The 26317-nt window shown below is 50.2% G+C and overlaps 2 protein-coding genes across 3 annotated transcripts in view; both read left to right on the top strand.

Moving 5' to 3' along the window:
* Window positions 1–9356, top strand: part of GLG1 (golgi glycoprotein 1) — a 117993-nt gene extending 108637 nt beyond the window's left edge. The window contains exons 22-26 of the mRNA XM_052655251.1: window positions 23–124; window positions 1031–1138; window positions 2485–2605; window positions 3215–3321; window positions 4481–9356. Of these exons, the coding sequence (XP_052511211.1) occupies window positions 23–124; window positions 1031–1138; window positions 2485–2605; window positions 3215–3321; window positions 4481–4648 (606 nt within the window). The 3' untranslated portion in view covers window positions 4649–9356. The remainder of the gene's footprint in view (window positions 1–22; window positions 125–1030; window positions 1139–2484; window positions 2606–3214; window positions 3322–4480) is intronic.
* A 10639-nt stretch (window positions 9357–19995) lies between these two features.
* Window positions 19996–26317, top strand: part of PDPR (pyruvate dehydrogenase phosphatase regulatory subunit) — a 42260-nt gene continuing 35938 nt past the window's right edge. Inside the window, exon 1 of one of the 2 annotated variants that reach the window (XM_052655521.1) lies at window positions 19996–20055. The gene's annotated coding sequence lies outside the window, so the exon portion shown is untranslated. Of the gene's footprint in view, window positions 20056–20320; window positions 20348–26317 lie in introns of those variants that run through there. The other variant, XM_052655522.1, reaches the window with a different exon arrangement.

Genomic DNA, 26317 nt, shown 5'->3' with positions numbered 1-26317 from the left:
GTACTCTCCTTGTCACACGTAGCGCCTCTCTTCAGACTGTGAAGACCAGATCCGGGTTATCATCCAGGAGTCTGCTCTGGATTACCGACTCGACCCCCAGCTCCAGCTCCACTGCTCGGATGAGGTAGGGTTTGGGTACGGAACTCTCTGTGAACAGAGCTGGTCAGGAGGGTTTTATTGGAGATAAGTTCTTTACTCTTTCCCTTCAGCCCTGAATCCAGGATTCTAGGCTCTCCATTGTCTGAGCTCCTGGTTCCTTGTAACACTGAATTTGACTTGGCCTTAGTCCTCCCACTGTTCAGTTTTGACTCCATATTTCTCTATGGAACATGAATTTTATTACATCTGTCTATGTCTCATTTGGTCTTCCCTCTCCTTATTCTGATGGTAAACCCAAAACACACCCAACACGTGCCAGAAAAATGGAAGTGCTCCTGTAATAAATACCTCTGATGAAGGGCCTATTCTTGGAAATTGACTTCCTGGCTGGAAAAGGCCATGTTGAGAACTTTGCTCACCATACATCAGTTTTATGGATATGAGTTTTAAAGGTATTTCAAAGAAGCTTACCCATAAAGCTATCCAAAAGAAGGCTACATTTTTAATCTGCGCTGTAGGCTATGTGTCAGGACCCCTTCGTTTGTGTTTCCAAGTTATGCAGCTCGGTTTACCCTGAAGCTCTGTGAATGTCAGGCATTTGCTTTTAGGATTTTACTTGGCCATCTGACCTTCCTCTTGAGGAATCAGGGAGCAGTCTTTGTGACCAGGCCTGGGACAGTCTGACTCAGGCCTGGAGGTTGACAGCATGAAGTATCTTCACGTTGATGGGTTTTTCGGCTCTGTGCCAGTCCTTGTGAAGGAGAACAGAGCCTGGCCCGCCGTGTGGTGGGAGGGGAGCGAAAGCCACCAGGGACCCGTTTGAGAGGCCCCCAGGGCACGCTTGTGGGAGGTCCGTGAGTCTGCATGACGCAGAGGCCCAGGAGCCCAGCGCGAGCAGGGCTGCCCTGTGCTCTCCGTGTGTCCCGAGCAGATCGCCAGCCTGTGCGCCGAAGAAGCAGCAGCCCAGGAGCAGACCGGCCAGGTAGAGGAGTGCCTCAAGGTCAACCTGCTTAAAATCAAGACAGAAGGCTGTAAAAAGGTGACTACTACCGTCAATCTCCGTTTTCTGTTGCTTGCTTTTCTCTCCTCTTCCTTTTCTTCCTCTGAAAGCTATAGACTGTGCATCTCGGTGGTAAAATCGAAACCTGCCTTCCAGGAATTCTGTCCATTCCTCTTACCAAACTCATTGGGCTTTTGACCCTTAATTGCCTGTAACTTAAATATTCTTACACACCTGCTAATTAGTTGTGAATATGTCTCGTCTCCATGACTAAACCAATGTTTAAGTGCTATGCCGAAGTAAAATGTCAATTCCAATATACCAGTAAGGGTACTACATTCATAAAAGTTAATGAAACTAAAAATCTAGCTCATTTCAGAAACATCACATAAAAAATTTTATCAAAATATGATAGTTAACATACATTGTCTTATGAAATTGATAAGCAAAATAATGTATATTTGATCTTTTTTAAAAAACTTTATCTCTTTTTGGAAAAGTGTTTCAATAATATTGTTGAATCAGTGTGAATATTGTGTGCAAATATTTTCATCTGCTAATAATGTTTCTGACTCCACATGGTCTGAAGAATGGTAGGAGTTGCTTGAATGCCAAATCCACGTATTTTCCTGCAAACATTTATTTCATCAAATGATTTCATTTAACTTCAGGGAGGACTTTTTGAACAATAGTTGTTTGTTTTTTTTTTCTTGCTTCGCTTTTATTGTTGTCTTACAGTCTATTGAGAGCAAACTGATTTTTACAGAAGAAGGTATTTCTGGACTGTCTATCTGCTGCAATCTCATCATTAATAACAGTGTCTGCCAAGTTGATTTCAGTTATGTTTGTCTTTCTGTTGTTCAGAACATCTTTAAACTCCGATAAGAATTGTTCTCACAGTAGAAGTTAGGTGCTGTCAATTCTTTTTTTCCTTTTGAGGGTAATGTAGACAAAGTGAGACATTTTACAAATGTGCTTTTCTGTTTCGGAATTTTAATATAGCTTATTACTCTGATTTTCAGGTTTCACATCTACAGAGTTCTGTAGAAACAAAAGAACTGCTTTAAGTCAGTGTAAACACTAACACTTAGTATTTAATAATATGGTATACCAGAATGCCAAAACCCGATTCTGATGTTAATATTGCCCTGCTTTGTTTAGCAAACAGCTCTGCATACACTCGGCCCCCAAATTACATTTATTGAATTAAATTGGATGCGAACAATCTCTGTTCTTTGCGCCCTCACCACGTTGTCAGCAGTCTCCGAGTAGCCGCTGTTGGCTTAACCTTCCCTCCTTGACTTGTTTGTGCATGAAGTATTTACGGACAACAGATTCGCCGTGTGTCCTCTATAAGAGTGCTCTCTGTGATCTTCTTGCCTTAGGAAGTGTTAAACATGCTGAAGGAAAGCAAAGCAGACATCTTCGTGGACCCGGTTCTTCATACAGCTTGTGCCCTAGACATTAAACACCACTGTGCAGCCATCACCCCTGGCCGAGGGCGTCGTAAGTCGCTGTGTTCACTCTAGCCCTTTCTGAGCTGTCTCGGGAGGAGCAGAGATCCTGCGGAGACATCAGTTACAGCGACTCTGTTCTGTAGCTGCAGCTCAACCGTAGACAGCACCCCTGGGGGCCTGGTTGATGCTTTGTGAAAAGTGAGTTTAGGAGCGATCTGCACGTGTACGCTGGTACAGCCCTGACCAGAGGTAAAGGTTTGGCAAGAGAAAGCTGAGCTACTTACCAGGGGGGCAAAAGTTAAGGTCATTATCACGGCCCTCTTCCTGCCTTGCCCGGCGAACGGCTCCGACAGCTTTCCGAGTGGCCGCAGTGGGCTCCGAGGTCAGGTCTTGTGTGACGTGGAACCTGGGCAGGGGTACGGCTCTTTCTGATCCACGTGTGTCCTCTGAGAATCAAGAGGTTTTAAGAGAGAGTCCGGAGAGCCAGCCTTAGACATTCTTCTCCATGTGAGCTCTTAGGTTAAGTGTCCTTGAAGGGATTTCACTTTGGGTAGCCTCTGGATCCGAATTCCCTGGTGGTAGGTACCCTTCTCCCCAGCCTTACTGAAATCTCTCTTCTGTACATCTTCAGACTCTTCTTACCCCTTTCCTTGCACAGAAATGTCCTGCCTTATGGAGGCCCTGGAGGATAAGCGGGTGAGGTTACAACCGGAGTGCAAAAAACGTCTCAATGACCGGATTGAAATGTGGAGTTACGCAGCAAAGGTAATGAGCCTCGAGAATCTCCTGAAGTGACGTCTGCTCCGAGTTTCCCAGTCTCTCTGAGTTACTTCGCTGACCCCCTTGTCCTTGTCATGAATCAGTGTGTTTGGAAACATCTTCCAGTGTACCTGTAGGACTCCTGGGCTCTGTGAGCCTGGAGCCGTCATCTCCAGATGGGACGGCTGAGACGTGAATTGATCTCTTCCTTCCACATCGGTCTCTACTTCTGAGCCACTGAGGACTGCTGCTCAGTGACTCCACTGCTTGTTTTTTGGTGGCACATGCTGGTGCTCAAATCACTTTAATCTGAAGACCCGTCATGCTGTTCTCAGTACATGGATGGGTGTAGAAGCAGCCCAGACCTCTGGTCCGGACCCTCTTGGGCACCCAGGCCAAGCTGAGACCCAGCAGAACAGATCTGTGCGCACCTGGGGAGCCGTTTGGTCCCGATTCTGCCAGAGCAGGCAGCCATAGAGGTCCACTGGAGAAAGCACTGGCATGAAGGCTGGTTATAGACTCCCATTGTCCACAACTGGGGGATTGGGTTGAGTATATTCAGTCAGCACGTCTGCAGGTTGTTTTTGGTGGGGGAGAGGATGCTGATGCTATGATGGTGAATGGAAACAAGTCAAGACAGAATTAGCATCTACCACAACCTCAGCTTTTCTCTTTGTTTTTAAAAAGGCAGCAGTGTGTGAGGAAAATAAACTATTTAAGGACCTGTGTCCTTGTGCAAATCAGTTGGCCCCTTGCCACCCCTTGGGCTGCTGGGTCTTCGCCTGTGATGTGGGAGTCATGAAGTCCGTATGCCGGGACTCGTGTGAGGACTCGACGATGGACGCGTGTTGAGCCCTTTGTCCGCACGTGGTTAGGTCCTCCGTGTGAGGGCTCTTACTTCCCGGGTGGCGGTGACCGCTGTGCTCACTTCTGCGGGTCCGCCGCTTTGTATTTGTCTGCATTTCCTAATCTTGTGCAGCAGCTGTATACAGCACTGTGATCAGGAAAACCAGTTGTAGCTCTGTGTTTGATTTTCTCGTCCCTCACCCTCTTCTCTCCACAAAAGAAATGACCCCAGTTATGGTAGGAACTGAGGGGGCAGTTTCGAGTGAGCATCGGCTCAGCCCACATCTCTCTGAGGGCGATGCCACCGTTTGTCTTCCAGGTAGCCCCGGCGGACGGCTTCTCTGACCTCGCCATGCAAGTGATGACCTCCCCGTCCAAGAACTACATCCTGTCTGTGATCAGCGGGAGCATCTGCATCCTGTTCCTGGTCGGCCTGATGTGTGGGCGCATCACCAAGCGCGTGACACGGGAGCTCAAGGACAGGTAGAGGCGCCCGGAGCCCCAGAGGAACTGCCTGTCTGGTGCCCCGTTTGTACAGCCCTCCTGTATAGCGCACCCCCTCACCTCGCCCTCCTGCGCGGTGGCCCCGACACTCACATTAGAGCAGCAGCAGGCGCCCACCGCCGCGTCCGCCGCAGACTCCTCCCGCGTCCATGGTGTCCTCCTCCTCGACCGCGTGCAGCAGCCGGCCGCCCTGGGGATCGCCTCTGTCGGCAGACTCGGGTTTCCCTGTCCAGAGACAAATCTCTCATCCCGATGGACCTACCAGTACTTCTGGAACCAATTCACCTGACCTGCAACTCAGCTGAATTTTTTTTTTTTTAAACACCAAAAAAAAAATTTTTTTTAAAGAAAGAAAAAAAAATGTATATAGTAACACATCTCCTCCAGGCTTGATTTGAGCGATGGGGTTCTTTCTTCTTTCTGTGTGGCGGTGTAAAAGGAAGGCAGGACGTTAGAGGGGAGACACACCACGCAACACGCTGTAACCGGGATGTCTGGCTGGCCTCTCAGAAGCGCCTTTGGCCCCATGAGGGCCATGGAGTTCACCAAGTAGCAGGAAATGACTGACCAGCCCGCTTTGGGTCTTGTTTTCTTCTGCTGAAACAGTGATGCCTTCCGATCCCTACCCGAGCAGAGCCACTGCGGGTCAGGACCCACGGCCACGTGTCACCCTGCCGTCTCCTCAGGGCCCAGGGGTGTGAGCAGTTCATCCGTCCATGGCTCTGCAGGAGAGGCTGGGCCCTGGGCCTGCCTTCCAGACCTGCGCGGGGCTCTCCACGTGTGGACTGGCCCTGCCGGGGTGGCAGTGCCTCCCCGAGTCCTCCGCTGCTGGGGGAGCCTGCCACCCGGGGGGAGGAAGCCAGGGCAGGAGGCAGGATGGGGGCGGAGTCGGCTCACTTTGGGTCCTGTTCAGGCAACAATGCAGGTCAGAGACAGTGGCTTCTGAAGATGCAGCCTGGTCTCAGGGAGGGATGGCAAGCTGACCTTCCCACAGGCTCTGGGCCACCTTCCCAGACAAGCTCCTTCATACCTCTTCATGCAGAGGGCGTGGAACATGATTCCAGTAAAAGATGGAGGCTCTTTCTCCGTTTTTCCTTTCTGTCCGTTGGCTGCATACCCCCACGGTAGTAGGCATTGGCTAAATGTTGCACTTGGATGATTCATCAGTCTTTGCTGAGTCTGAGCTTTGTGGAAACATTCCTGAGCATCACTCAGCCCACCAGCGTAGAGATGACAGGCTTGGAGTATCGAAAGGGAGGCACACCGGCATCACAGTTCAGCCTGGGGCACCTGGGCTTGAGTTTGGGGCACGGAATCCAGTGGCTGCACAAGAGGGCAGTGTGTACAGTAGGAGATATATTTATATAATATATATTTTATTAACCTGTTAGACGTCCACAGAGTATTATAAATCACGTGCCTAAAACTGTCCACATAGACCATGCACCCTGCCTGGCCCTGCCCCACCTCACCACTGTCCGCGTGTGCTGCGGGCCCACCCCCCCTCTGTCTTCCCTGGAATGTGTTCAGGACGAATGGGTCAGCTGGTCCAGGTGACTCCTTGTCTAACCCTGACTGACATATATTTGAATACTGTGGTTTGCTTCTTTTCTTTCTCCTTTTTGCTACTCTTGCTGGAGGCGGTGGGTTCCAGACGCCAGCTGCAGACGCCCCCTGCCTATGGCACCACCAATCACCAAGGGTGGTTCTAAGCTGCCGGGTCCCCTCAGGTCCTGCTCTTAAGGTCTTCCTGATTCTCAGCAGCTGTCCTGCGGGTCTTCTGTCTTATCTCATTTGAACCTCTTGGAGTTGGAGCGCCACCCCTCCTTCCACCCTGGTTGCACTAAGCTGAGCTGGTGGATGGTGCACCTCCTGGGGCTCCTCCCTTGCTCTGGGCAGGTGCTGAGAGCGAGGGACGGGGTTGTCACATGTACACAGGCCCCCACTGATGTGTGTGACGTGCTTTACAGCACAGAATAACTTCCCATCTGATGAGGGGGCTTCCATTCTCCTCCTCTGCTGTCTCCCTCCCCACGTGTGTAAAACGTCGCCACAGTTTACTTCATCTTGATGCTTCTCTTTCTGAACTGAGAGATGATCTCAGCTGTCTGCAGCAGATCTGGAAGTCTGAAAAAGAGTTTGATTCTTGAAACATCCGTCACCTTGAGAAATGATCTGGATAGATAGAAGGGATAACTCTGCCGGTATCTTTGATCGCTTGTTGCCAGAAAGCATTTCACCATCCAACTTGGAGTAGTTTCCTATGACTGAGCAGTTTCATACATCCATCCGAAATTATGGCCCAGCTGTATCCATTCTGTATCTCATTCGGTGTGACAGAAACAGGCTCTGGGCCACCTCTGGTCCCTGGCTTCATAGGTCACTCTTGGGTAAAAGTCAGCTAGGCAAGAACCAGGCAAGAAGAAACCATGCCCCTCGTGGGGGAGCTGACGGCCCTCTTGCTCTCTCATCTCCTGATGTCTAGCCCATCCAGGCACAATTACATCAGCAGCAGGTATGGTTTTGGGTCAAGACCAAGGGTCCATGCCCTTGCTGAAGATTACAGTAGCCAGGGGACTCATCAGGCTTTGTCCGTTCACTCAAGTCTCAGAAATGCCGACTCAGTATCTCCACAGCAGTCCAGAGGCGCCGGGAGGTCAGTTCTCTGGGCTGGCGGCCCTGCAACGCAGGGAATCAGAACTCTGAGCAGAACGCGCAGGATGAACCTGACTGCTCCCCCTCACGGAGCTTCTCACACACAAGGCGGCTGTGGAGTGAGGTCTTGCCCTGCACATCCCTGGCCTTCCTCCGCTATTGCTGCTGTCCCAAGAGAAGTCTGCTAGCAAGATGCTCCGAGACAGGCCTGGGTTCACTCCAGCAAGAAAGCCCCCCTCCTTAGCATTCCCTGACATCTGGTACCACCCACAGGCCCAGTTCTGTAGACCCCATCAGCTTGTTCTGAGCCAGTGCACCCTTAAGAGGCAAGGGGAATTCTAGGATTGAGTGAGCAGGTGTTGACTAGTGTTCACTGCGGCCCTTGACTCACATCCTGCACGCTCTCTTCTCGAGGATGCTGGAGAGGGAGGGAGACTCTGCTTTCCTAGGAGATGTGGCAGGAAATGGCCATCACATTTCATCTGTTCCCATTTCCTGAGGTCAGGTAACAAGAGAAACTAGCAGTGAGGACTTGTAGCCTCCATTTACATTTCGTCAGACAGGGTGCTGACTTCCCTCCCCCTTCCCAGAAGACTGACTCCTGTGTGCACCACCTCCAGGCTTGTGGGACCGCTTCTGTCCCAAAGATCCCCGCTGGTGTGAGTCACCCGGGGAAGGGTCGGTTGCTTAGTGGGACCTCCTTTCTCAGCTGGTCTTAAGTTCCTCTGAGGAAAAAAACTGCTTTTCCCATTTCTTTCCCTCCCCCACCAAAAAGTAAGTGTTCTCCACATATTGCTTATTCCACGCAAGCACGTACGGGGAAGGAACCTGCAGTAGGGACCCTTAGAGGCCATCCAGCATAGCCTGACTCGTTCAAACTAAATTTGGGCCATAGAATAAAAAGAATAGGGCTTTTTGAATCATGTGCATTTTGGTGTGTGTACTTGTATTTCCAATTCTTAGGAATTTGAAAAATCTCAGAACTCCTTTTATTTACTCTCACCATTTGGGCAGCACCTAAGTAGTTTTATAAAATGCAGCATTCCAGTGCCCCGAGGTTCCCTGTGTCTTTGGGGACACGCCACTCCTGAATCACTGCTCCTCCACTGGTCTTCAGCTCCCAAAGGACCAGGGGCTGGAGCTGATGTTCTGGTGGATGGGTTTCTGTCTCATCTCTGCTTGGCCATCTCTCCAGCTAAACTCCCCTTGGTCCTCTCCCCCAGGACCAGCATCACATATCAGGCAGGGCAGTCGAGTTCGAGGCCCAATCCTCCTTCGTGCCCAGACCTCAGACAAAAGATAAGTCATTAGCAAACCCAGACTGACCAGAGTGATGGGCCCCTCCACGCCATCTAGTGAGATCACTGAGGAGACCCAGGGGCTATTGGTCACCTTGAGCACAGAGGTGGGACCGACTGCTCGGGCTGGTGGTGACAGGATCCTGGCGGTGGTCTCCCCGTCCTCCTTCCCAAGACCCGCCACAGCACACATGTAGGGGTACGGGCAGCCATGTGGCGGAGGAGTCTCCCTGGGCAAGGAGGGAATTCAGACAGTGCCTCTGTATTCTGTTTTGCCTTCCCCCCCAACACAGATTTGATACCTGGACCCCAGAGCCCAGCAGGCCCTGTGCCACACACGCTTGATGGTTTGAGCAGGTTCCCTGGCCAGAACAAGTGACTGACAGGAGGGCTGGCAGCCCGAGGCTTAATGAACGTCCTCTCCCCATGCAGTGTGTCCGGGTCAGCCCAGGCGGGAAGAGAGACTGCCCAGCAAATGCTGTGTGACATCTTGGGCCTTTAACTGGGTTTTTTTTGTTTGTTTGTTTTTTTAAGAAGGAAAAAAGTAAAATTAACAAGCCTCTTTTGTAAATGGTTTTTCTTTCTATGTATAAAATCCCGGCAGTTCCTTGTTTTTACATGTTCATGCTGTGTAATTTTGAGATGTTACCGAGATTCTGAACATAATGTGCATTTTTTTTTCTGTACAGATGAAATGGGAGAATTTAATAAAGAGTTTGCAGGTTTTTACTTGTTAAATCTTCTCTGTGGTGACTGGGAGGACCCTCCTCAAACACCTGCTATGCTCGTAGAAGTCTCCAGAGTGGTGAGCGCTGGCTGTGAACTTGAGACTGATGCTCAGAAACTTACTGTTTGAATGCCCCTGTTCTTGGTTAATTAGGTCAAGCAGAGTAGGACCCGAGGCCTTTTATAGGAGAGCTGGAAGCCAGATCTAGGGTTTTCTGACCCTCAGTCTCGTGTGTCCAGAATTACTCGTCCTGCTCACGTGCTTAAGCCATGTCGTGAGGCTGCTTCCTCGGGGAACACGTCTGGAGCTTCTGACAGGCAGCGCACGACGGCGCCTGGTGTTGGGCAGCTGCCTTCCGTTCAGGCCCAGAGCTGGGCCACGTTCGTTTGCCGGGCGCTGCCATGTCCACGTCCAGTCGTTGCTTGTCTCCCCATTCCAGTCCTGGGGCCAGTCACCTCACACCGTCCCACGTCTTGTCTTCCGCCTCTGCTCTCAGCAAAGCTCATTTGCATCTGGGTGCTGAATTGCAGATAGCAAAGGTTTCTTGAAGTAGCAATGGCCATACCAGTATTCACGTAATGAAATGGGTTGTTCAGTTCGAAAGGTGGGGTGACCTGGAACCCAGGGCTTCTTCTCGGGCCTCTTCAAATCCACTTTCAGCGACTTGTTTAGGAGATAGTGGGCCTGGGTGTAGAGTGGTGGAGGGAGAGGGGGAAGAGTAGGAGAAAGGAGGGAGGGGTCGTAGAGGCGTTTTGAGCCCCAGCTGTGACTCTTCCTCTGTCTAGGGGGCTCTGGGCAGCCATCAGACCTGGACGAGTGTCCTGGAGGGGCCGCCCTGTTTCGTGTAAGTGGGGGACTGAGCTGTGGGTTTAGGCTCCTCCCCACAGCATCCCCACAAGGGAGAAGCGGCTCCCCAAGTCCAGCTGCTCCGCAGCAATGTGTGGGTTATGCTTCCCGGCTGACACCTTCGCAGTCTTGGAGTGAATTAGGACTTCCCAGGTGGCTCAGTGGTAAACAACCTGCCTGCCAGTGCAGGAGACCTAGACGACAGGGGTTCAGTCCCTGGGCTGGGAAGAGCCTCTGGAGCAGGAAACGGCAGCGCGCTCTTGCCTGGAGAATCCCATGGGCGGAGGAGCCTGCTGGGCTGCGATCCAGAGGGTCACAGGGTCTGATGCAGCCGAGCACATGCAGAGCCCACGCGTTTTGTGTGTGATTTTTTGGGTAAAAGCTCCTCGGCCAACTTCAATCTTCAGGGGCATTTAGCTTCTGTTCTCAAAAGGAGCTCAGCACTAAAGGGTCTCAGCCAGAAGGGAAGCTTGGACCATCCAGCTCTCTCACCTGAATGAAAAAGTGAGGCACAGAGGTGGGGAGGTGACTTCTCAGGCGGCTGGTTAGCAGCAGAATGAGCACCCCTGCCGTGGGCTCTTTCTCTGACCAGGTACACAGGCTTTGGGGCCTGTGTGACCAAGTAAGACCCCAGCCCTCATCCAGCTCTGGGCAGAAGCCGCTGGCCTGACCCCAAGAGTCTGCCCAACCCGACAGACCTCCAGTGGGCGCTTCTGACCTTGGTCCTGGTTCCCATCTTGGTTGCCCAAAACGACCTGAGGCACAGCAGTGTCTTCTCAAATTATTTGCTAAACACAGAGAGAAAACAGTAATTTTCAGTGGAGAAAATGCAGCTAAACCATGTGATTCACGTTAACGGCAAGGAGAATGGAACAGATGGACACTTCGTGCCTCCTGATACAATGTACTGAGAACACAACACCCTTTCTGCAGTCGTCTTGTCAAAAGTGCAGACCCTGAATCTGTCATGCGGAAACACTGGACAAACGCACACCAAGCCATGTTTTACAAAATTACTGCCCTTCACTCAGTCATGGAAGATAGAGACTAAGGAACTGTTCCAGATTAAAGGGGACTAAGGAGAGACTTAATAATAGCTCAGTGTGTAATCCTGGACAAGAAAAACATGTTACCCAACACACACTTTCTGAGAGGAGCTTTTTGGAGAATTGGGTCTCTAGGTTTTAAAGGCTGTTTCTCTACTACTGAGACCAGGGTCCCAACAGCAGTTCTTACTTTGTAATAGTTTGAAGCAACCAATAAAGATGCCTTGAACATGAAAAAAAACTTTTCTGACCTTGTATTGTGTTACACTAAGATTGATGACTGACTTCTCATAAACGATGGAAATCAGAAGACAGTGAAAAGAAAAACTTCCAACATAGAATTTTTTTAACCTAATGAAAATAACCTTTAAAATAAAGATGCTGTCAGATAAACAAAAGCTGAGAGAATTTATCACTATGAGACTTGCACAAAAGGAATCCTACGTGGAAGAATAAGAAGTGTTCTAAAAGGTAAATATGTACTTGAATATAAGTAAGGATTTAAATAAATCGTATATTAATTTTAATTAGATGAATTTTAAATTAAACAAAAATAAGTTTAAAATTTTCAAATTTAAAAATATATGAATGTTGTTTGTACAAACCAGTGGAAATGACTTTAAAATATATGCCCTATTTTGTAGATGAAGACACTGGGTCTCAGAGCAGAATAACATTCTCGCCCAGGATCACGTAGCCAGCCAGAGGCGGAGCTGGAGCTAGGATTAGAACCCGGGTCTGCCTTTCCCTGCACTGTCTGGATTCTGGGTAAGCACTGTGGGTGGTCAGGCTCCCTAATGGGTGGGAGGAGCTTCCTGAAATGGTCTTCCAGGGGAGAAGCTGGCCCTCGCTCATGCCTCCTAGACTCCTGAAGGCAAGGTGTTTCCTCTGGGAATCTGAGTGGGGCCTCCTGACGCTCCCACTGTTGCTCAGCAGCCAGGTCCCCACTTCTTGGGCAGCAGCTGTACTGGGACTGAGCAGAGCAGGCCCTTTCAGAGGCTCAGAGCCCACTCCCAGTTCCACTAACTCATGGTCTCACTTGGGAAGCATTCCCGTGGGGTGGGAGGGCTTTGGTACCCCCATCAGTTCAGTTCGGTCACTCAGTTGTGTCCAACTCTGCAACCCCATGAACCGCAGCACACCAGGCCTCCCTGTCCATCACCAACTCCTGGAGTCCACCCAAACCCATGTCCATTGAGTCAGTGATGCCATCCAACCATCTCATCCTCCGTCGTCCCCTTCTCCTCCTGCACTCAATCTTTCCCAGCATCAGGGTCTTTTCAAATGAGTCAGCTCTTCGCATTAGGTGGCCAAAGTATTGGAGTTTCAGCTTCAGCATCAGTCCTTCTAGTGAATATTCAGGACTGATCTCCTTTAGGATGGACTGGTTGGATCTCCTTGCAGTCCAAGGGACTCTCAAGAGTCTTCTCCAACACCACACTTCAAAAGCATCAATTCTTTGGCGCTCAGCCTTCTTCACAGTCCAACTCTCACATCCACATGATTAACTGGAAAAACCATAGCCTCGACTAGACGGACCTTTGTTGGCAAAGTGATGTCTCTGATTTTCAATATGCTATCTAGGTTGGTCATAACTTTTCTTCCAAGGAGCAAGGGTCTTTTAATTTCATGGCTGCAATCACCATCTGCAGTGATTTTGGAGCCCAGAAAAATAAAGTCAGCCACTGTTTCCACTGTTTCCCCATCTATTTGCCATGAAGTGATGGGACCAGATGCCATGATCTTCGTTTTCTGAATGTTGAGCTTTAAGCCAACTTTTTCACTCTCCTCTTTCACTTTCATCAAGAGGCTCTTTAGTTCTTCTTCACTTTCTGCCATAAGGGTGGTGTCATCTGCATATCTGAGGTTATTGATATTTCTCCCGGCAATCTTGATTCCAGCTTGTGCTTTATCCAGCCCAGCGTTTCTCATGATGTACTCTGCATAGAAGTTAAATAAGCAGGGTGACAATATGCAGCCTTGACGTACTCCTTTTCCTATTTGGAACCAGTCTGTTGTTCCATGTCCAATTCTAACTGTTGCTTCCTGACCTGTGTACAGATTTCTCAAGAGGCGGGGCAGGTGGTCTGGTATTCCCATCTCTTTAAGAATTTTCCACAGTTTATTGTGATCCACACAGTCAAAGGCTTTGGCATAGTCAATAGAGCAGAAATAGATGTTTTTCTGGAACTCTCTTGCTTTTTCGATGATCCAGCAGATGTTGGCAATTTGATCTCTGGTTCCTCTGCCTTTTCTAAAACCAGCTTGAACATCTGAAAGTTCACGGTTCACATATTGCTGAAGCCTGGCTTGGAGAATTTTAAGCATTACTTTACTAGCGTGTGAGATGAGTGCAATTGTGTGGTAGTTTGAGCATTCTTTGGCATTGCCTTTCTTTGGGATTGGAATGAAAAGTGACCTTTTCTAGTCCTGTGGCCACTGCTGAGTTTTCCAAATTTGCTGACACATTGAGTGCAGCACTTTCACAGCATCATCTTTCAGGATTTGAAATAGCTCAACTGGAATTCCATCACCTCCACTAGCTTTGTTCGTAGTGATGCTTTCTAAGGCCCACTTGACTTTACATTCCAGGATGTCTGGCTCTAGGTGAGTGATCACACCATCGTGATTATCTGGGTTGTGAAGATCTTTTTTGTTCAGTTCTTCTGTGTATTCTTGCCACCTCTTCTTAATATCTTCTGCTTCTGTTAGGTCCCTACCATTTCTGTCCTTTATTGAGCCCATCTTTGCATGAAATGTTCCCTTGGTATCTCTAATTTTCTTGAAGAGATCTCTAGTCTTTCCCATTCACATAATTCCTATCAACTCCTGCCAAAACTGCTTCAAGGCAAGTCCTCAGATCCCCAGTTCTCCCGATGCCCTCACTGATTACTGTGCAGACCTTCCACACTCGGGAAGTCCTCAGACCCCCAGCTCTCGCGATGCCCTCACTGATTACTGTGCAGACCTCCCAGACTTGGGAAGTCCTCAGATCCCCAGTTCTCCATGCCTCTCACTGATTACTACGCAGACCTTCCACACTCGGGAAGTCCTCTGATCCCCAGTTCTCGATGCCCTCACTGATTACTGTGCAGACCTTCCACACTCGGGAAGTCCTCTGATCCCCAGCTCTCGCGATGCCCTCACTGATTACTGTGCAGACCTCCCACACACAACCAGTGACTGCTGTCAGGGCTGCTTACTGACGATGGCTATGTGACAGGTCCCTCCTTCTGACCCCTCAGAAATTCAGCCTGAATGTTCCAGGGAGCAGCTAAACTCTAGAAAAGCCCATGGCTGTGGGGCAGGGGAGAGGGCCAGTGTCATGGGACCTGGCCCCACTGATGTGTACTTGAGGAATGTGGTTGGGGAGGGACACTGGTACATGTCAAGTCAGCTGGGCACAGGCTCTCCTGGCCTCCCGATTGCCTTTCTCCCTAAACAGCTTCCTGAGCACTGGCCCTCTGCAGGGAGTTAGAGGACAAACAACAAATGAATGAATCAAAATTATTGCCTTGGAGCACTTCTGAAATACTCCTGCTCCAGAGAAGGTGGACTGAGGGGCAGAGCACTAGATTCATGTCAAACAAGATCAGGGATCCAAAGGTTATCCTGTAAGAGCGTCTTGCAGCCCTCTCAGAGAGCCGTGGTTTGTAGGCTCTGCAGGCACATCTCAGACACCTGCCCCACAGAAAACCATGCCTGGTGCCCGCAGAGCACAATCCACCTGCTTCCTGGGGGCAGAAATTGGCCTGCAGTGTTTTTTAAAACAGCTTCATTGAGATTTAACTCACATACGTTTCAGTTCACTCTTTTAAAGGTATGAAGTTGGGCTTCCCAGGTGGATTACTGGATAAAGAATCCACCTGCCAGTACAGGAGATTGCAGGTTCGATCCCTGGGTCAGGAAGATCCCCCTGGAGGATAGCATGGCAACCCACTCCAATATTCTTGCCTGGAAAATCCCATGGGACAGAGGAGCCTGGCAGGTTACAGTCCATGGGGTCACGAGTTGGACATGACTGAAGCAACTGAGCATGCATGCATGCAAGGTATAAAAGTCGGTGGTGTTTAGCACATTCACAGAGTTGGGTAATCATCACCACAACCGATTCTGAGAACATTTTCTTCACCCCCAAAACAAATCCCATATCCAGCAGCGGTCACCCCCCCTTTCTCCCCAGTGTCCCATCCCAGCCTCTTGCAGCCGTAAATTACTTTCTGTCTTATAGATCTGCCTGTTCTGGTCATTTGCCACAAATGGAATCATATAATTTGCAGCCTTTATGTCTGGCTTCTTTCACTTAGCTTAATGTCTTCAAAGTTCATCCATGTTGCAGCTTGAACCCACACTTCGTTCCTTTTTTATTGTTGGACAGTATTCCATTGTATGGATATCCTGTATTTCATCTGCTGATGGGCATCTGAGTCGTTTCCACCTATTGACTATTCTTCATAATGCTGCTAGGAACATTAATGTGCAAGTTTTTGGCATCTGTTTTTCAGAACATACTTACAGCAGCTCAGTTACCAAACAGGAGCCATTGCCCCAGTCGCTGTTCTTGTCAGGGAAAGTAGTAAATCCCCAAAAGCAAGCACTAAAGGAATTTGCATCCAGAAGAAGGCTCACGCGAGCGGCCCCTCTGGGTGCTGCTCCTAAGCAGCAGAGACCGGGAAGGGGACTGCTCCTGGCTCACAGTGGAGAGTTTTCTGTAGCTCTCACTCTGCTGTGGAGAAAAAGGAAAACTGTAATAGCAGTTTGTAGGTGGATCCCAGTGTCGGTTTGAACTTCAAAGAGCCTCCATCAGTACCATCTCCTAGTTGTACAATCAAGATGTTGAAATGGTTGGGCCTCTCTTATCAGTTACTTCCTAGAGAGTATTCAGCTCTCCTTTCTTCTATTCAGTGTGTTTCACCCAGCTCTAGTTGTATCTTCGAGGAAAGAACACATGAGTCTCCTAACAGACGAACAGATCACTAAGTAGAAATGGGCTGGCGGGCGGACGTCCTGGGGCAGAGGATGAAGAGCCAACTGGAGGACCTGCTGGGCACTGGTGAGCAGGCGGAGGGAGGGATGGGAGAGCCTTCGGGGGCGGGGGTCAGGTCTTCCTCAAAAGGCTGGGTGTAGTCACTCAGCTCTTCCTGAGAAGAGACACAAGAAACAGCTAAGGAAAGAGTCCCCTCTACCTCTGACAGAAGCTCCTCAGGGTGGGGCTTCCCAGTGGAGGCAAAACAGGTTTTGCTCAGTTAAGCACCATCAACAGAACTGTGTGAGTGTCCCAATATGTTCACAGAAGTGGCTGTGAAATGGTTCCATTACACTTTGAGGGGAAGGGAAGAGTTCCGAAAAATAACTGATGATAAGTGTGAACACCCAGCGCCATGCAAGGAAAAAGCTGGAAAGCACAGAAGCGAAGTTAGCCAAGATCAGCGGAGGCCGGGGTAGAGCTGCCCACAGGTCACCCAGACCCATGCAGCTCACTGGATTCCCAGGGCACCTCCTTAGCGAGCGAGTCTCCACCACAGCCACGGAGTTCATGCAGAAGTCCTAAGGAGCTCAAAGCAGCCCCGGGCCCCTAGGGACTCCCAGCAGCGCCCACCACAGGCATCAGGCTAACAGGCCTGGCAGAGATTTCTGCTCTTCGACCGTGTGTCACCAGCCTCCAGTCATTCAGTTTGGCTCATCACCCCCACTTCCCACAGCCTGGAGCCCCTGGTGCCGGGCAGTATGTTTCAGTTTGCAAGAATAATATTAAAAGTATCTGTGGCACAAAATTTTTCACAAATTTTGGGCCAAGTAGTCTATACACATTGTTTTGAGTCTGCAAAAGCAAACAAAACAGTGTCATTGCCCACTTTACAAGCAAATAATTGAATGCTGTGATGATTAATTTTATGTGCCAACCTGGTTAGAAGATGGTAACCAGATGTTTGATCAAGCACCAGTCTAGATATTGTTGTAAAGGTATTTCCTGGATGTGAATGACAGTTTTATCGCTAGACTTTGAGTAAAGCAGATTACCCTCTGTACCTGGGTGGGCCTCATCCATTCCGGGGAAGCTCTTAAAACACAGAGTTCCTGTGGATGAAGAAGGAGTTGGGTCTACACACTGCCTGGGAGCTGGAGACCCCAACATCAGCTGGTCCCTGGGTTTCCAGCCTGCCCGCCTGTCCTGCGCATTCCAGACCTGCCAGCACCACTGTCCTGTGAGTCACTCCAACATAAATCTCTCCCTCTACGTACATGCACAGCCTGTTGGTTCTTTCTCTTTATATATAGTCTTTGTTGGGAACCCCCCCAGACGCCCAGGAATGGTAACACCTCACAAGGTCATACACCAAGGAGGGCTGGCATCCAGACCCAGGCCAGGTCAGCCCGAAGTTGTGCTCTTAACCAACCAGCACAACCACCCTCTCAGCTCTGACTCTGAGGGGCTCAAGTCAGATGATGCCTGGGATCCACCTGTCTGAGGGTCCCTGACTCCACAGAGCCTCTCTTGGTAAGAAGAGCAGAGATGGTCCCACCCCTTTGGGAGGCAGCACCCCAAGAAGCCACTCCTCAGTCGCTCTTATGTTCCGGGGACCATGCTGCGTTATCACCTCTCCAGGGAGATTTTATTAGTCTGACGGGTTTCTAATCTCCACGTAGTGCCCTCCATAGGAGGGGCTGTCTAAACCCAGGAAACTCCATTTCCTAGGCCACAGCGCCACCTACTGCTGGCTTATATGAACAGAGCTTCTTTAAGAACCAGCTCAAGCCCTACATCATCCACAAAGCTTTACACAACTATTTCTAGATATAAGGGAAGTTTCTGGAACTTCCAGGAACTACCTGATGTGTCTTTTAGCCTTGTTGATTCCGGCTCATTCTGACGAAACCGGTTTAGATTCCCTAGGCGGTCCTAATGTACCACCATTTTCTCTACCACATTTCTTAGCACTGACTTGAATATTTACTACTTCATATAAATATTACATGTGAGGCCTGGTTTTCATTATCTGTAACATGAGAATATGCTTTTATAGGCCTCACTTTCCTCACAGGTGCAGGAATTCAGCTATCCCCAACCTTTTGGGCATCAGGGGCCAGTTCCATGGAAGACAGTTTTTCCACCAACTGGGGTAGGAGGGATGGTTTCTGGATGATTAAAGCGCAGTACATTGATTGTGCACTTTTATTTCTGTTATCACATCAGCTCCACCTCAGATCGTCAGGCTTTGGATCCCAGAGGTTAGGGATCCCTGAAACTCACACAGTTGTGATGAAGTTTTAACTGGCACAGTGCCTGGCACAGGAGCCACTTGTAATATGACCCTGTCTTACAGGTTCCCTGTGAAATGGCAGGTGTTTTACTGCAAAACTGCAGCATGATTTATGGGTGGAGGTTGGTGTGCTGAAGGCATTGGCTGTTTCTCTCCCTCCCCACGGGTGTGAACTGGAATGCATACAGAGCCCTGGTTTCCACGCAGACATGGGCTCACAGGTACGTGGTGGACACGCACAGTACCAGGTTCTCACCGAGGAGTCACTGAATGCTGGATGTCAAGTCTAGTGACGGCGACAGTAGTCTCCGGGGGAGGAGCGGGGCTTCTCCCCAGCCACGTGCCCACTGCATGGAGAGTGACTCTGTAGACGTTTGTGTGTCTTCCTTATCTCGGTTCTCAGATTCTCTTCTCTGCTTTGAAAACAGGACAGTGGTTTTATAAGCAACGTTTACTCCATTACCCAGAATGACGCCTGGCCACAAGAAGCCATCCATTAAACAAAACTGGCTTGTGTGGTGAGATGAGCTTGAATCCAAAGACTGGGAACTGGTGAGTGTGGCCCCCAACGCAGCCGAGCCTGTGCCGTTAGATCGCTGTCCATTCGGGCATTTTTCCTGGACTTTGTGCCAAACACAGTTCTAAGTGCGAGAACATAGTCATGCATGAAATGTAGGTACCGTGTGCGAGGGTAGATTTTGCAACTAGATTGGAAAGACGTTCACCACTGGTCTACCATAGTGATACGTTCTAGAAAGGAAAGAAAACAGGACGATGTGATAGGAAGCGAGGTGAAGGAGTCGGTGGTGAGCTCCTCAGAGGATGGAGTGAATGATTCCTCTTCTGGTCCAGACTAGCAGGGAAGGTGCAAAGAGGAAGATCCAGCCCAGAGCTGAGGTCTTATCCGGGCTCCGAGGTCGGACCGGTCCAGCAGACCGGATTCCCGATTCGCCCTGCTAGCGATTCCCCAAGAAGACTCGGGCGACTTCCAAAAAACAAAGCGGCTGTCCGTCCAAGAGCCTTTTCTCCCTGGAGTAGAGTGTCTTTGGGTTGCGGACCACGGGGTATCACATTTGGGCACTCGCCCCGACGGAAGCGAGGACACACACTCACACACACACTCACTCACTCTCCAGCGGGGCTGCCGCCGTCTCGGCAGCATCTGTAGAAATCAACGGCCCGAGGCTAGAGTCCTAAAAGGCAGGCTCGGAAAATGCAGGCCTCCACTTCGCCTCCATCCTGGAGGATGCGGAGGCGGGAGCCCCAGTTCAGGGGCGGAGCCTCGCGGGACCCAAACAAGCCCACGTGTCAGGGGCGGAGCCTCGCCACGGCGTCGCGGCGCGCGTGCGCGAGTGAGCTTACGCGCCGGCGTACCCTTGCCCGGGACCGTAAAGCGCGGAAGGTCGCGTCTCCAGCGTCCCCGGAACCTCACGGCCTCCGCCCCGCCCCCGCCCCGCCCTCACCCCCCCTTCCGGCCCCCAGGGCCCCTGGGTCCTGCCGTGCCTGCCGCCCCGCCTGAGCCGAGGCGGCCGCCCGTGAAGTAGAGGGAGGCTCTGGTGAGGACGCCGCTCCGGCCTGCCGTCCGCGCGGGCCTCGGCGGCCCGGGGCCCCGCGCCCCCAGCTTTCTCCCGCGGTCTGGCTCCGGTAGCTCCGGCCGGCCCTGGGGAGCCGCGTCCCCGCGTTCCCCCAGCCTCTCTGCGGCTGTGACGCTTCGCAGAGCCGTGCCGAGGCCGGGGCACCGGCCCTGCGGGCGCCCAGCGCGGCCGGGTGACCTCTGTCCCGGCGCCCCTCGGCCGTGCACCGCCCCCCGCCGCGCGTCAGGCTCGTCCACCCGGGGCGTCTCTGCAGGTGGAGTCGTTTTCCCGCGTGGAGACGTGCTTGTGCTTGACCAGCTGGTCAGCTGCTGCAGAGTCGGCAGCGAGGTTACCTGGGAACGTCCAGGCGGGGCAGGGAGCTTTCTTCTAACGTTTGACCCTTTGGGACTGATGTGCATGGCACTGAGGTTTGAGTGAGGCCTTTTCAAGTCTGTTTTCCCCGTGCGTTTGTGAGCGTGGTGTACGGGGTGCGGGGCGAGGAGAGAGCCGGACTCAAGGGGCGCTTTTCTCGGGCTAGGGGTTTGGATCAGGTTCTCAAACTTCGTATCACGAGGTGCACTTGTTGGAAGATGCAGCACCCTAGACCAGTAGGAGCAGACTCTCCAGAGAGGAGCCTGTCAGTGTGTGTCTGCGTGTTTTAAACCAGTTGCGGGAGGTGGGCTTTCTGCTGAGGGAGGTGTGGGGAATGGTGTGCTGATCCATTTAGCACACCATTAATAGACGCTTCTCACCCAGGGTCCCTGTGACCAGCAGCCAATTTGTACGGGATGCTGTGACCATGCAGAGGAACAACTCACAGGAGCTGGAGCTGTCGTCTTCTTATCTGTGGAAGCACATCTGAGCATAACCAGAGACAGTTTTGAAGTTGTTTAGCAGAAATTACACACATGATTGGTTTTCAACCAGATGTGTTTTACTTCATCTTTGACATTTTCCATTTCTTCTCTACTGATTGTATCTCCTTTGCCCTCAGGCTGTATTTGCTTTTGCTGCCAACCGACTGGAATCGACTCTGTTGCCTTCCTTACTTTTATTCTTTGCATCCGCTGTAAATCCTTCTTTTATTTGTTCTCACCACTTCACTGACCCTTGAAGGTCATGATGAGCACAAGGTCAAAAATCTTTTTCTTGGTTCTTATCACTCTGGTCTTTTAGTATTATTTCTTTTTGAAACTGAAACGTTATTATGTTTCTAATGCCACCTTTGCTAACCCTTGTGGTTCTGGCCTCCTTTACAGCTACCCTTTTTTAACTCGTTTTAATTTAGAGGTAGCATGGAATAATGATTCAATGGCAGACGCTAGTGCTAAACTGACAGGCTTTCAATTCAGGCTCTGCTGCTCATCAGTATCGTAGGAGCTTGGATCAGTCATTTCAGTTCTCGGCGCTGCTGTTTCCTCAGGCGTACAATAGAAATTGTACCATCTCTTTCATGGATGTGTGAGGATTAAATGAGCAGTATACATAAAGCGGTGTCTGGCACATAATAATTACTTATAAGAATATTACCGTTTTGGAAAAAAGTTATTTCATGTTATTTGGCTATCCCGTCACATCTGGGGCCCTAGGTTTGAGATCTGAGTCATCGCTTAATCTTTTTCCCCATCTTCTTTGTTCTTTGTCCTCATTCATTTTATCTCATTCAAGTAGTATTTCCAAGGTGCCTACGGTGAATGCTGAGAAAAATGCTGATTGAGTTACACCTGGTCCCTGCTCTCAGAGACTTCCATTATCAAGGACTAAAGGCTCCCACTTTCCGAGTGCTTCTGAGGTGCCATTTGCCCTGTTTTTCCTGCCCTGTCTGCTTTGGTCTTGCAGCAGCCATGTGAAGTAGAACTCCTAACCCGTGTTACAGATGAGCAGCCTGAAGCACAGAAATTGAATAACTTGCTCAATGTCATACAGTTGATGAGAGGTGAGGGAGATTCTCAAACCCAGATCTATCTGCTTCTAAAATCTTTATTCTCAGATGGGTTCCTGTTTTGCTTCCCTGGTCAGCAAACAGACTGTTACAGAGTGTGGCTGGCTCTGAGCTGGGGGATGTGCAGGGTGTTTAGGGGAACATAGAGGAGTCACCTAACCAACTGTTGGGGGGAGGGTGGAGACAAATAAGATATCACCCAGGCTGAGAGCTGAGGGGATCATCTTTATTTGGCGGGGAGGGGTGGCAGGAACTGCCGGTTAGAAGGTAGAGCTTGCACAGATCCTGGAGGTGGAAGAGAAAGTTCATGCTGGCATGTGTGCAGAATTACAGCAGTTTAGATTTGATGAGAGTGTGAGAGGTGAGAGGAGAGAAATGAGACGAGAGATAAGTGAGCAGACGTGGAAGGGTGTTGCACTTCCTCTTAAGGAATGTGACTTCGAGGGCACCAGATAGTCATTGCAAGGTGCAAGCAGGGGCACGAAATAGGGTCTTCATTTTAGAGGTGCACTCAGGCCCCTGTGTGAAGCCTGGGGGGCATCTGGAGAACCGTGGCGCAGGTCAGAGGTGGGGAGCCCCGTGGGGAACCTTCCGCAGTGAACTGAGAGAGAGGTTTGTGGTCTGTGCTCAGGACAGGGCAGTGCAGACGGAGAGAAGTGGGTCAGTTGGAGGGAAGTATAGGCTGTAGGCTTGTCAGTTAGGCCTGGATGATTGCCTGGAGAGAGGAGGTGAGAGAAGGGGAGGCATGCGGGATGACACCTGGGACTCTACTGAGTGGGGTCCCCCGGGGGACAGAGGAAGTGAAACAGAGTTGGAGATTGAGGAACATGGCTTTACCTTTTGAGATGTGCTCAGTCTGACCCGTGGGAGTCCAAGTGGAGGTGGCTCTTCTTCGGCTGGACCTGCAGGTCTGAGCTCAGGGATGGGTTAGGCCATCAGTCATGGTAGGAAAGGATGTCAGTGTAGACAGGGATGGATGGGGAGAGCAGCTGGCCTCAGGGAGCCCTGAGGGACATCCACACAGAGGGAAGGGCAGAAGAGAGGCTGGTGGGATGTGATAAGGGAGGAGGCTGCCCAGCAAACCAGGGAAGCGTGTGAGCAGGAGGGAGCCTTCAGTGGGCCGGTGGGGTGGCGCCCAGGCTGTGCCCTGGGAAGCAGTAGCCTTTGTGTTCCCGGTGAGAGCGGTGCTGTGGTCTAGTGGGGAAGAAGCCCCACCAGTTTGGTTTAGGAGAGAGTAGGTTGGGGGGAAAGTGAGAAACAAAGTATGAGCAATGCCTATGTACTTACTTATTGTGTACATGTTAAGAAATTTTGCTTAAAACGTTCCTTGACCAACCATGCCATCACCAAGGTCATAAAAGAAAGACTTAAGACACAGGTGATGGCAAACAGGTGGACATCAGGGCAGCTCATTGCTGCAAAAATAACATGAAAATATCATTAACACTGATATTGTGAACTTTGAGTGGAGGGAAATCTTAATTTCATTCTGTTTTTGAGTTTTTCAGTGACCATTGTTTTATAATTTAGAATTTTAGAAATTAAACATAGCTAATTGAAGAGTGTTATGGAGCTTTGCCTTCTCCGCTTAAATCTCCTCGGCAGGCCGAGGGGTACCCGAGCACATTTAAATGCTGATGAGAAGGAGGGAAATGTGAAGTTACGTGAAAGAGGAGAACAGTTGATGGAACTCGATTCAAAGGAACGAGGCAGGAAGTGGGAGCCAGGCCTCTGTGAGGGATTACCTTTGACCCTGTGAAAGAAGGCAGAGATGGTTGCAGATGCAAAGAGGGTTCCAGGAGAGGTCTCAGGAAACAAGATGAGACAGGTTATTTGCTGTGATGAAGGAAGAGAGGACGTGAGGTCAGAGGTTAGGAGAGGAGCAGAGTTACAGGTTCAGAACCAGATGTAGACAGAGATGTGCCTGCGCTTAACAGGAAGTAGCCTGGAGCCAGGTAGGGGTGCCTGCTAGCTTACGCCACAGAGGAACAGGGTCTTTTCAAGGATGACCGAGTGGTAATGGTTCAGAAGCTAGGAGGACGCTGACCGTACCTCTTGATGGTGAGGCCCGTGGAACAGGGCTGGCCACGTGACTGCCGATGCCCTCAGGAGAGCTCCGTTTCCATTGAGACAGCGGGTAGAGAGAGCATCAGTGATGGTGTCACCAGCCAGGGTTCTTGGCCTCTTTAATCAGTAGAAATTGAAAAGAGGCCAGACAAGAGATTCAGGCCAGGCTTTATTGGGGCCCCTGCTGTAGCAAAAGAGCACGAAGACAGGTGACGGTTTCCCTTGCTCACTCCCAAGGGTCTCAGTGGTCTGGGTCCTTATATGGGGTAAGGGTAGAAGTGGGTCCAGGCGTTGGGATTGAGGGGTGCTTGGGTGGTCTGCCCACCCCTTTGGTGGTGGTGTGTGCTGGGTCCACGTGCAGCACCCTGCTTTTGCTCCCCAACACCTGCTTTTGCTCTCTGCTCTTCAGAAGTGGCAGTTGACTTCTTTGGGTCTTTTTCGTATCTTGTCCATAATTTACCCCAGCTGCACACACATGTAGTTATTTTTAGTCCTTTATAGTTTTTTTGTATTTTGTTGCTTAAGAAGACGTTTGTTCAGATGTAAGCACTGTGGCAAAGGGTCCCAGGTTCCAGCCTGTCTCATTCCCCCTGAGGGATTCTACACCCTTTACTCTTGAGGGTAAGAGGGCAAAGGCCTCTGCCAGAGTTCCTTCCTGCCGGACAGGGGCTGCAGCCCCTAGCCTACCCTAGAGGTTAGAAGTCCCTCTCTGACTGCTCCGAGGACCTGTAGAGACCTGGGCCACCCTCTGCTGGAAGGGGTTAAGTTCTTGTGCCATCATGAGTCTTAGCTGAAACTGTTGGAGCTTAGAAGACACAAACTTGCCCAGAAGGTAACAAACAAGGGCCAAAAAGAGAACAGTAGTATCCTGTAAGGGGCCTGGGAAGGGAAGGAACCAGGTTAACCCTGGGAGGTCTAACTTAACTGTTGACCAGACAGTGGAGGCAATATTGCCACCGCTAAAACTGTGAAGCCAGTTGGCCTGGATGTATATTCCCTTAATGTTAACTTCCACCCATGTGATTAGATTGGTTGGTTTTCTGTGATTGTGGCTTTCAGTCTGCCCTCTGATGGAGAAGGATAAGAGGCTTCACAAGGAAGCTTCCTGATAGGAGAGACTGACTGAGGGGGAAACTGGGTCTTGTTCTGATGGTTGGGGCCATGTTCCGTAAATCTTTAATCCAATTTTCTGTTGATGGATGGAGCTGTGTTCCCTCCCTGCTGTTTACCTGGGCCAAACTGTGGTGGAGGCAGTGAAGATAATCTTCAGAAGACCCCCACGCAGGTACTGCTGCACTCAGTGCCCCCACCCCTGCGGCAGGCCAACATCAGCCCCCGCCCCCGCTGGAGATGGCTGGACACTCACAGGCAAGTCTGGGTCAGTCTCTTGTGGGGTCACTGCTCCTTTCTCCTGGGTCCTAGTGCACACAATGCAAAGGAATAGAGGAAAACAGTGGAATAGGAAAGAGATCTGTTCAAGAAAATTAGAGATACTAAGGGAACACTTCATGCAAAGATGGGCTCGATAAAGGACAGAAATGGTGTGGACCTGACAGAAGCAGAAGATATTAAGAAGTGGCAAGAATACACAGAAGAACTGTACAAGAAAGATCTTCATGAAAAAGAAAGAAAAAAAGGTCTTCATGACCCAGATAACCACGATGATGTAATAATTCACCTAGAGCCAGACACCCTGGAATGTAAAGTCAAGTGAGCCATAGGAAACATCACTACGAACAAAGCTAGTAGAGGTGATGGAATTCCAATTGAGCTATTTCAAATCTTCAAAGATGATGCTGTGAAAGTGCTGCACTCAATATGCCAGCAAATTTGGAAAACGCAGCAGTCGCCACAGGACTGGAAAAGGTCAGTTTTCATTCCAGTCCCAAAGAAGTTCAGTTCAGTCACTCAGTCATGTCCGACCCTTTCCAACCCCATGGACTGCAGCACGCCAGGCCTCCCTGTCCATCACCAACTCCCAGAGTTTATTCAAACTCATGTCCATTGAGTCAGTGATGCCATCCAAACATCTCATCCTCTGTCCTCCCCTTCTCTCCCCTTCAATCCCAAAAAAAGGCAGTGCCAAACAATGCTCAGACTACCTCACAATTACACTCATCTTACACGCTAGCAAAGTAATGCTCAAAATTCTCCAAGCTAGTTTTCAATAGTACATGAACCATGAACTTCCAGATGTTCAAGCTGCTTTTAGAAAAGGCAGAGAGAGGAACCAGA

This window comes from Budorcas taxicolor, chromosome 18 (assembly GCF_023091745.1).
Source record: "Budorcas taxicolor isolate Tak-1 chromosome 18, Takin1.1, whole genome shotgun sequence".
Lineage (NCBI taxonomy): Eukaryota > Metazoa > Chordata > Mammalia > Artiodactyla > Bovidae > Budorcas > Budorcas taxicolor.
Note: the sequence above shows the minus strand (reverse complement) of the source record. Positions and strands in the feature narration are given on the sequence as shown.